This window comes from Corvus brachyrhynchos, unplaced genomic scaffold (genome assembly GCF_000691975.1).
Source record: "Corvus brachyrhynchos isolate BGI_N302 unplaced genomic scaffold, ASM69197v1 scaffold200, whole genome shotgun sequence".
In the NCBI taxonomy this organism is placed as follows: Eukaryota; Metazoa; Chordata; class Aves; order Passeriformes; family Corvidae; genus Corvus; species Corvus brachyrhynchos.
This window is the reverse complement of record NW_008236184.1, coordinates 5,525,445-5,536,290: the sequence shown is the minus strand read 5'-3', so window position 1 is coordinate 5,536,290 and position 10,846 is coordinate 5,525,445. Positions and strand designations below refer to the sequence as shown.

The 10,846-nt window shown below is 43.9% G+C and overlaps 1 protein-coding gene across 1 annotated transcript in view; it reads left to right on the top strand.

The window, feature by feature from the left end:
- The window catches only part of MAP2K5 (mitogen-activated protein kinase kinase 5), a 120,406-nt gene that overhangs the window by 85,534 nt on the left and 24,026 nt on the right, over positions 1-10,846 (top strand). The window contains exons 18-19 of the mRNA XM_017738578.1: positions 2,878-2,904; positions 3,216-3,248. Of these exons, the coding sequence (XP_017594067.1) occupies positions 2,878-2,904; positions 3,216-3,248 (60 nt within the window). The remainder of the gene's footprint in view (positions 1-2,877; positions 2,905-3,215; positions 3,249-10,846) is intronic.

The following is a 10,846-nucleotide window of genomic DNA, read 5'->3' as shown; positions in this document are numbered from 1 at the left end:
CACTGGAATTGCTCCAGCAGCTCCATGACCTTCTGGAGCTGGGTGGTCCCTGAGCTGGATGCAGGACGTTCTAACAAGAGCATCAGATTGTTCCTGGATATTCTCAAAGTGTGTCCTGCTTTTTTTTTTGTCTTCCTTTCACTCTGGGTTTTCTTGTGTCACTGCTACCACTTCACTATTTAAAATTCTTCATGGAAAGTATGAAAACACACCAGGGATCATCTTCTTCTCGATCCCCAAGGTTTTTGGTCATTGTCTGGGGTAGAAACACCCCGAATTTTCCAGCTTTTGAGCCGCAGCTGCCACACTTGGATCCCTCAAGACGAACCTGCCTCCTAAACCTCTCGTTTCCCAGCAATGCACAAAAGCCTGGTGCTTAGGGGAGGAGGAAGAAAAGAGACAACATTTTATGATGAGTTCTTTTAAAAGAGTTGTTAATGTTCAGTAAAGCTGCTGCTTCCCTTTTCCCTGAACTGTGGGCAAGTGGAGAAGCACCGGCCGTAAAGTTGTCGGTGCTTGGCTTTGGTTTATGGTCGCCGAGGCTGCCCCGTAATGGGAGCTGGGAAAAAGGTAAACACCGTGGTTCTAGCAGTGAAAAATCTGCCTAATATAAATACAGCAAAGTTCAGCCCCGCTCCCAACTTGAAAAATACGGCTGCAGCATTGTGTTTGCTCGTGGAGGGAAGGGAGGAGCAGAGCGTGGCCTCGCCAGCAATTTATCCGAGGCAGGGAGAAGAGGTAATCCATCTAACTGGGGAGTCTCGGTGGCATTGCAGAGAGGAGAGCACAGGAGCTTTATTTAATTGAGAAAATGAATCAATTACAATGATGTTGCATCATCAAATGCAAGGGAAACAGCGGCGATGTCGTTACATCGGGTAACAGTGTTAAAAAGTAATTGAGTGTCTTAAGCATTTTGAATCAATTCCAGGTAGTGGCACAGCTACCTTAATGCAAAATTTATGAAGATGATCTCCAAATAATATGTTGCCATCAGAATTGTGTAATAAAGGCTGGTAACGATGTGTGTGTGAGTGAGGCCACGGCTCTGCCTCGCTGGGGCCGGGCCGGGCTCCGGCGGAGCCTCCAGTGTCACAGGGACAATTCCCTAACACTTGGATTTGTGTTGCTTGATTTTTCATTAGGAGGGCTGAGTGCTTTTATTAGAAATGATATTTTAAATCTTGCTCTGAAATTGGATGTAATCATATCTGTGTTGGGGCCGCTCCGTGTGACCCCACCTCTATTCCTTTCTGTGACAAGACCTATTTTTCCAGTAAGGAAATGTGAGTGATGATGTGTTTGGATAAAAACCTGGATCGCCTCTTCCTGTGCTCTAATGTAAAGAAGCTCCAAATCATCCCTATTGAATAAGCCGAGTCTATTTTGTCATTTAACATCTGGAAGTGAAGTAGGAAAAAAAAAGGTTTTTATAGCCACGGAATATTTTGCTTATTAGCAAAACCAGCAAATTTATTCTGTTGAATTGTAATAGATGGAGATTGACCATTAAAAAATATAATGGGCTGCTTGTGCCTGTTTATTATTGTATTTTCCTCCTTGGAAAAAACAGAATGATACTCAGTAACTTTGTGTGCTGCTGATACACCAATGAAAGACTTGAGGTGCATATCACCAGCTATTTCCTTGGTGCTGGTTTTCACCCTCCTCGCTATCCCATTTTACTACCGGAAAAGTGTTCCTGGAGGATCCTGCCTCTGGCTGGGGATGGGGAGAGAGCTTCCAAAGCTGCTGGCAGCCCAGAGCATTCATCATCCTGGCACCAGACGAGGGAGGATATGGAATGGAAGGGGCAAGGCAAAGAAACGGGGTTAGGAAAGACCATTTTCACTGAGGATGGTGTTCTGTTTGCATCAGGATTACGTTGGGTTGCCAACAACTTTGTGTCTGGTGGGGAAAACCAGGTAATTAATTACTCCCACACGTTAGAAATGGGGTGCCTGTAGAAATTCCTGGGAGAGCAGTATCCCAAAATTCAGTGTTGTTTTACATCATGTCCCTGCTCTGTGCTTTGTGTTTCATTCTTTGTGTTGGGATTCTGCCTTTGTTTCTGTCTGCCATCGAAGGGAATGTGGGTCAGGATATTCTGGAGCTCTTGAAGCAATGGAAGGAAGGGTCTGTTACTACAAACTGTGGATGAATTCCCTTTGCCACCCCCACCCCCCCAAACTGATGTTCAGAAATTAAGAACATTAAGAGACAAATCTTCCCTTTTCAGTTTAAAACAACACAAAGTTCACCAAACTTGCCCGTCTCGTAGGTGGTGATGCCCTACTCAGAGTCCAAGGAAAACTGGGTGGGGATAGATAAAAAACTTGGGGAAAAGTGGAGTATTAAAGGCTTTCCTGAGCAGCAGTAGATACTTCAACCACATAATTAAAGTTTTCTTCACAAAAAAGGGATTGTGAGCAGAGCCTGGCAGTAATCCAAAATTCTAATTTCTGACTATGATTTAATTTCAATTTTAAATAAATCGGTTTTTAATTTAAAAAGAGTGAGCTTCATAACATTAGCAATGATTGCAACATTAAGCCCAGTGTTCACAATCTAGCAATATAAAACATTATTTATATCTGAATCGTAAACAGCCTTTTGAAATGGATTATGGTTTTTCTTCCTATTCTAATACAACCTGGAGGGTACTAAAAAGTGTTGTGTGAAATTAACATTCTGCTGACTTTCGCCTATAAATGAGAAGCGAGCTATTAACATTTGTGTATTTTCATTATGTAAATTGTGTTAACACATGCCCACAAATTGCCACCAGCGATGCAATAATTTTCTCTCAGTGATCATAATGTGTCCAAGTGAGTCATTTTGATTATGACATGCTAATTACATATTGTCTTTTTTCAGATTCAGAAAAACCAGGGATCTTTAATGGTAAGCTTTATGAGTTCAGAAAAAAATTCACTTTTCTTTTTCCTGATGGCTGCTTCCTCTGCATGCTTGAATGCCTTGTTTTAAACTTAGCAAATTGCATTTTGAAGAAAATGCAAACCTTTAACTGCCTGTATTAGATTAGGTACCATTAGAAATAATAGAACATCCTGAGCATCAATGTTTTTATAAGAGTTTGCTGCTGTTGATTAATCTTGCTATATTTTATTGCATTAATGATTTTTTCTTTCCACTCCACTGTAAAGATATTGCATATAGTCTAATACTTTTTCCCTCTCTCCTTGCCATTGCAGCCTCTCCAGTTATTGCAGTGCATTGTTGATGAGGTGAGTCGTCGTCTTATGTGCTTTCACTCCTAAAGTCATTCCTAATGGAGTGGAAAGCTTATATTTTGTTTCCTAATGAAGCACAATGCCCGACATCCTCCCAGCACAAGTTGCCTGGTGCAGCTTGGAGCTCTCACACATGAACTGGCCTGGTCCCACTCTGTGCTCGTTTTCTGCTCAAAATATTGAGTTTATCCAGGACTTGAGTGCCTCACAAGCTGGTGCTTTGAGCTGTCGAGGTCCTGGAGCCTCCTCAACCTCATCGTGGGAGTTGTTCCTCTGATGAGTTGGGACAGGGACAATCAAGTCTTCAGTGTGGGTGTATTTAAGGAGGTTTAGATGGGCAAAAAGGGGCATTTGAACAAGGAGAGAAAACTAAGGGGTAAGCAGGAAAGCATCTGAATGTCACCCAAACATTTTCATTCAATCAGAAGGCCAGAATAAGAAGCTGGGATCCAGGAGATCCAGGTGGAAGAAGGAGACTGGATTTCGGTGGCAAAACATCAGATTTCTGAAGTGAAACATCCTTTGCATCTCCCACCTCCCTCCCCAGCAGAGCCGTGGCAGGGTCCTAACTCTGATCAATAAGGAAATAGCTGAGGGCACACTTCTGTCAACTTCGCTCCATTTTTAATGCTTATGAGGTGATGCTGCTAATTAGGGAGCTCCAACAAGAAAAAAAAAGCCATCACTCTTTAAACACTTGCCTCAGCCTCTAGCAGGACGTCGTTTCCAGCTCCTCAGGTTGAGTGGCTGCGTGTTGATGAGTCTAAAATGTGTCTAAAGTCATCCAGCTACCTGCAGCCTGTCCCTGTAACGTGTTTGTTGAGCTTGGTGTGAGCCAAGTCCTCATCTCTGTAGTCTCCACCTACCTGGGCTCACCTCAGTGAGCACTTCTGCCCTTCTCTTAGAGGATGACTTTGTGCCTTGGCTGAGCTTCTTCCTAAAGGTGGCATTTGGGCCTTGAGGGGTGAGGTTACAGTAAAATGAACAAGTATCCTCTCTAAAGGCAAGTTCTCCCAGTCTCCCAGCTCTTTTCCCTGGCTCTTGCTGGAGATCTGGTTCTTGGGGCGCTTTTTAGGGACTTCTGTTTCTTTAATCTCTTCCTTCCATCGTTATTCCTCTCACACACATCTTTGGTTGAGGCGTGGCTATTCCAGAGCACCAGTGCTGTCTGTACCATCAGAAACAGGCCCTCTCCATCCTCAAGGTCAGTTACAGACAATCATGATTTTAGCTGTGTTTTGCTGCTACACAAATCACTTTTAAAGGGGTGCTGGTGCCTGACTCTTGAGCTCACTGTTCTAAAACACGGCCCTGAGGAGCTCATAGTGTGATAGATTATGGTTGGACTTGATGATCTTGGAGATCTTTCCCAAACCAAAGGATTCTGTGACCTTCTGGCAGCTTTCACATCTTCTCCTCAGGATCAGAAGTGCTCCAGTCTTCTCACAAAAGCTTCAAGCAGGGAACTTTGTGCGGGCTATAAACATCCGAGTGCTGAGCTACCTTCACCATTGGCATTTGGGCATTTTTAAACTTGTTTCATGTTCCACAGCAAGTGAAGTCATCATTCTCCTGAGGCAGTGGTCAGAGTGTGCTGTGTGGGCAGTTAAAGCTCCAGGTGACAGAGCACAGCTCAGCTGAAAGTTCTTTAAGTGCCACTCGCTTTGTTTTGGACACACTCGATGTCAGAGTGGAAGTATTCGAGGTTAGAAATCTTGCTATTGTAAGGCTGATTATTTTGGATCCAATTTTCCCCTTGGCTCTGAGGAGGTCCTAAAGTCCCCTCGATCCTTCCCCCTGGAGCTAGCTAAAAGCTCTGGAGCCAGAAATGTTTTAAAGTGATGAAATGGAGACCTCGATTCTTCCTGGTAGTTGCTTATTGTATTGGTGGTCATGGGATTTGGTAGAACTTCCACCAAAACACAGCAGCAATCCACGTGAATGTTCATTATCATTAATTCATAGGATTAATTAATTCAACTGCCCAGAGAAGCTGTGGCTGTCCTATCCCCAGAAGTGTTCAAGGTATCCCAGGTCCAAGGGCTTGGAGCAACCTGGGATAGTGGACACTATGGAATAAAAACTGCCCATGGGAGTTTTTAGATGTTCTGCAGCAGTGAGATTTTTGGAGCTGGTTTTAAACTCTTAGTGAAATACCTGAAACACAGTGGGTCACTTTGGCAGTTTGCAAAGTGTGTTTGTTCATTTTCTAGGACTTGAATTGACTCGCAGAAAGGATGAACAAATGATTTGAGAAGCAGGATAATTGAACCAAAACGAGCCAGGCGCGATGGTTCTTCTGAAATCACAGCAAACTGTGCCTGATGGGTTTTGTTGAGAAATGATCTTATGGGGCTGCTAATGGCATCGGGGCTGGGATTATTTTTTAATGGCAGAATTAGTGAGGAGCACTGTGTGCATGGGAAACATGCCTGCCAGAACCTTTATTTTTTACCATGTGGTGACTTACAGTGAGCTCTGATCCAGCTCCAAATAAGACACGCTCATTTAAGCAACAATCCTAATTGGAGCAGCATCTCCCACCATGACAAGATTCCTGCTCCTGGCCCAAAGATGGGGATAGACTCGTTGGTAATGGAGTTCCTCCTGCCACAGCCGGCAATAAAGGCAGGCTGCTGTTATTTGGGAGCTGAGAGCCATTTAATATTCCAGCACTCGGCTGAGTTTGTCTCCAACTCCGGGAAATGCTGCATGGGAAGCGCTGAGCGGCGCAGATGATTCCCGTTGGGAAGGACACGCGTCGCTTGCTGTGTGTGCAGCCTTTCCAGAGCGCTCCCACATGAAGGAGAATGGAGTGGGGCTGGAAGCAGGAGCCTGGCTTGGAAGATGTCCTGGATGTGGCCCTGTGTTTCGTGGTAGCGCAGCCAAAGAATTTGCCATGGAACAGGGTTGTGCTTCCCAAGCAATGGGTGCAGTTTCAAACAATTCGTAAAAGTTTTTGTCGTCGGAATCTGTTCCAGATACACAAAAAGATTAGAAATAGAAATTGGAAATGCAAACCCCAGAGCCCCAGGAGCGCCTGAGGGAGCTGGGAGGGGGGCTCAGCCTGGAGAAAAGGAGGCTCAGGGGAACCTTCTGGCTCTGCACAACTCCCTGACAGGAGGGGGCAGCCGGGGGGGTCGGGCTCTGCTCCCAGGGAACAGGGACAGGAGGAGAGGGAACGGCCTCAGGCTGTGCCAGGGGAGGGCCAGGTTGGATAATGGGAAAAATTTCCTCATGGAAAGGGTTGTGAAGCATTGGAACAGGCTGCCCAAGGCAGTGGTGGAGTCACCATCCCTGGAAATGTTCCAAAAAGTGTGGATGCGGCACCTGGGGGCAGGGTTCAGTGGTGAACCTGGAAGCGCTGGGTTGGCAGTTGGACTCGATGGTCTTGAAGATCTTTTCCAAATTCAACAATTCCATGATTCTATGACTGGAGAAATGGGGTTGTGAAGCATTGGAACAGGCTGCCCAAGGCAGTGGTGGAGTCACCATCCCTGGAAATGTTCCAAAAAGTGTGGATGCGGCACCTGGGGGCAGGGTTCAGTGGTGAACCTGGAAGCGCTGGGTTGGCAGTTGGACTCGATGGTCTTGAAGATCTTTTCCAACTTCAACAGTTCCATGATTCTATGACTGGAGAAATACAGGTCACCCAGTTTCACTTGGTGTGTTAACTCCGAAATGAAATATTGTAAGTAGAATCCATAGGTTTTTAACATTCTCACTGCTTGGGGTCTCACAGTCTCCCGTGATATTTTCTCTTGAGCTGACAGAAGAAATCTTACCCGTTCCTTGTTCAGATCCCTCCAGATCTCCAGCAATTAAATGGGCCACTTAAATGTTCTCCTGGCTGATATCTGCAAGGGTCACTCAATGAATCAAATTCCTCTTCCAAATTCCAAGTACTGTAGCACTGAGTATAATTCTGCATTTGCCTTTTAATGCATTAGAAATTCTCAGTGTAATAAGAGGTAAATGAGACAGGTCTCCATTTCCAGGTTGGTAACTGGTGGATTACTGCACCTCTGCAGAAAAATATGGGATTAGGTTTTTCAAGAAAATGAGAGCTCTGATTGTAGCATTTTTTGCATCCCTTGCAGAGGGTTGAGAAGTGATGTTATTTGCAAAGCTCTTCTGAGCTGTGGGTACTTCTTTCCCTGGTATCTTGTATTATGTGGGAAATCACTGTTTAGAATCATTTTAGGTTGGAAAACACCTCTAAAATCATCAAATCCAACCATTTAGTTGCTTCCTCAGCTATATTCCAGCTGCAGAATTCCTGAAACCTTCTAAAAATGTCATTTTTCCTGATCTCTGCTCAGCTCAGCATTCCTTGGGTGGTTGCAGCTTGGGTACAAAGATCCCAAAAGCCCAGACCCTGGAGCTTTGTGTTTTTCAGCATTTCAGCTTCCCGTCCTTTGAATCTTGTGGGATTTGGCTTTAGAGGTGGCTGCTCTGCATCTGGAGAAGGCTGGATAGACAGAAAGCTGGAATGCATCCAGTAGAGTCCTATGAATTTTCCTTAAGCTCTCCAGGGCTATTTTGTTTAACCTCTGTGTAGTTGGAGTGTCCCTTCTAGGAAAGCAATTCCTGCCAGCCCCTGGAGCAGTTCGGTCACCAGCTCTGTAGTTAAACATCAGCTCTGCTTTCCAACCTTTTCTTCTTCATCACCCGAGATAAATGAATTTTGGTTTCAAAGGTGCCATAGTTTGTAATCTCACTGTAATTGTGATTTAGGTGTTGCTTTTGGTTTATTTGGGTTTTGTTGTATTGAATTGGGGAGGAAAAGAACTCAATTTTTGCCTTTAAATTATTTTATTATTCCAATTCCATCAGAAGCTTGGGGAGGGAAGAGTTCCAAGAGCAAATCCCGGTTTGTACAAACAGGAGGCAGCATTGCAAAACCTGCCTGTTTTAACAAGTCAGGCAGAAATTGAGAAGAAAAATTAATTAGTTGTCCTCATGAATCCTTACCCTGATAGCTTCATGAGTAAGTAGAGAGAAGCTTTCCATGGGTTTCTTGAGCATTTCTGTTAAGTGCCCCCACAGAGATACTCGGTCTCACAAGACTGCAGTTTAATCTAGCTCAAGGACTTTCCAAACTCCACAAATCAAAGACCTCTTTTTTTTTTTTTTTTTGTCTCCTTTTAAATCTGTACTCCAGGAACATTTAAGAGCATCACTTAATGCTGGTGGGGTGTTAACGCTGAGCTGTGAAGCATTTCAGTGTCAATATGTTTTCAAATTTTCCCGTGGAAAAAAATTAACTTGCACTTAATACATTTTTCTGTATAGTTGTTGCTATTATCTTTTTTTTTTTTTTTATGTGGTTAAATAGATCCCTCTACTTATTGGAATAGCCTTTAAAATTCCTGGGATGTTCAGCTTGATCAAATAACATGAGAGGTGTTTCCTCTCAAGCCCTGAATTCCTTCACCTTATGAATCCACACTGCATTTTGCTCGTGCTATAAATGCAGTAAAAAACTCCAAAAGGCTCAGAATGAAACAAGATTTAATTTCTTTTTCTTCAGGAATTTCTCTTTACATTCTCAGGTGTTGATTTAAATGGGTGAAACCTGAAAATTTCTGGAGTTTTGTAGATTTCCATAGGTTATGCACTTGTGTGTGTGTGTGTGTGTGTGCACGCCCAAACCTACAATAATTTAAGGTATAGTTTTATGGAGACAGAAATTGTGACCTTACCAGTGTATGAGATTCAGAGACTTATATAGGAACAAGGTAAAACCACAGGTAGGAATTGCTGAATAATTACCTTTAGACCAACCTGAGCAAGAACCTTCCCAGGAGGACAAGCTCATTTAATGGTTCCTAAAACTCAATCTTGTGGATGTCAATGGTCATGCTTGATTATTTGCAGCAGTGTTTTATGAAAAAGCAATAAAAATGCATCGGGAGGGTACAGAGGAGGAAGGGGAACAACAAATGGGTTGAGTTTTTCGCCGGGTCCCCTCAGTGTGCGCAGGTAGGGGCTGGTGTCACGCAGCGCTGCCTCGGCTCGCTGAGATGTGTGGCTGTGTGTGTGTCTGCCCAACCCTGCCGTGCTCTGCTGCCTGATGAGCGACAGGAGACCAGCCAGGAGAGGGAGAAATTCTTGGTTTGTTTGAGAGAAAAAGCAATTACAGTTCTGGTGGAAGGATTAACCTGTTTTTGCAGGCCCTTCGGAGAGCCCCGCTAAAAGGCACAGAGCCTGGCGAGGGGAGGAAGTGCCATGTCCCACACTCTGGATTATTCCTGTTCTTCATCCCTTCTTTCCTCCCTTCTTCTTGGCTCTAAAAAATATCCCCCGGTAGCAAATCCTACAGCCAAATAATCCCAATATCTGCTGGGTTATTTACCCAGGAGCACCCACACGCGTTCCTTACAGAGGGAGGCTCCTGATATTCCCAGGAAATTGAGGAGCATTGCTGTTGGGAGACGAGCTGGTCCTCACAAGGTTTGATATTAAGGTAGGCTGTGTTTTGGGGATGAAAAGCTGGTCCTCACGAGGCTTGAGGTGTTAAGGTAGGCTCAGTGTTTTGGGGATGAAACGCTGGCCTTTCGACCCTGGTTCTGTCCAGCTCGAGCTCTGGAAATAAACGAGTTTCCTGTGCCGCTCCAATCCCAGAACACAAAACTTCACACCAAGATGCCCCCACAGATAATTTGTCACATTTGGCACCTGCTACTAAGAAAAGAGCAAGAAGTGACCCGGTGCAGAGATGTAATCATCCTTCACCTTCCTGCCCGGGGTGGGAGCCGAACAGGAACAATCCAGGAATTCTTTCAAGTCTGGGCCTCAGAGCCACCTCCAGCCACTGCTGGCTTCTGCCAACTTGTTACTTGTCAGAAATCCCCTGCATTAGGGTTCTTCAGGCCTTTTGAAGTAGATTGGCTGGAAAGGCAGAAATAGATTTTTTTGTTGTTGTTTTATATATATATTGTTTTAGGAATGCTGTGAAGAAAGTTGTCTTGTAAGAGTAAATTGAAAGTCAGACTTGGATTTTATTTTTATACGGAGAGTGGGCTTTTTAGGAATATTGTGGAAGAAAGTTGTCTGGAAGGAGTAGATCCAAAATGGGAAATGGATTTTATTTTTATATGTGTGTATATATATATATATATAAGTTTTTTAGGAATGCTGTGGAAGAAAGTTGTCCTTGTAGGAGCAAATCTGAATTTGTACAATACTGTCATTCACTGCTCTCATTGTAGCCAAAGACCATTCATTTAAGAGTTGGACTTGGTGATCCTTGTGGTTCCCTCCAGCTCAGAATATTCTGGGAACTACAGTGCATTTATTACCTGTAATTGCACCTGGCAGCATCTAAAACTTGTTTTTCTAAAAAAAAAAAAGAAATTTATAAAATCACGGTTTGGCCACAAAGTGCAGTGCAGCTACCATAGAAAAGTAAATATATTTTTGAAAGCTTTAATATAAGAGAAACTGGAGTGCATAAAAATTGTTTAATCCTAGAGCTTTTGAGGGCTGAGGTGATAAGGCAGAAACACTTTGCAAAGCACAGGCATTATTTATGAAATGCTGCCATTTCAGCATCCGTGGAGGAGTTAGAACAGGAGAGAGTGCCCAGA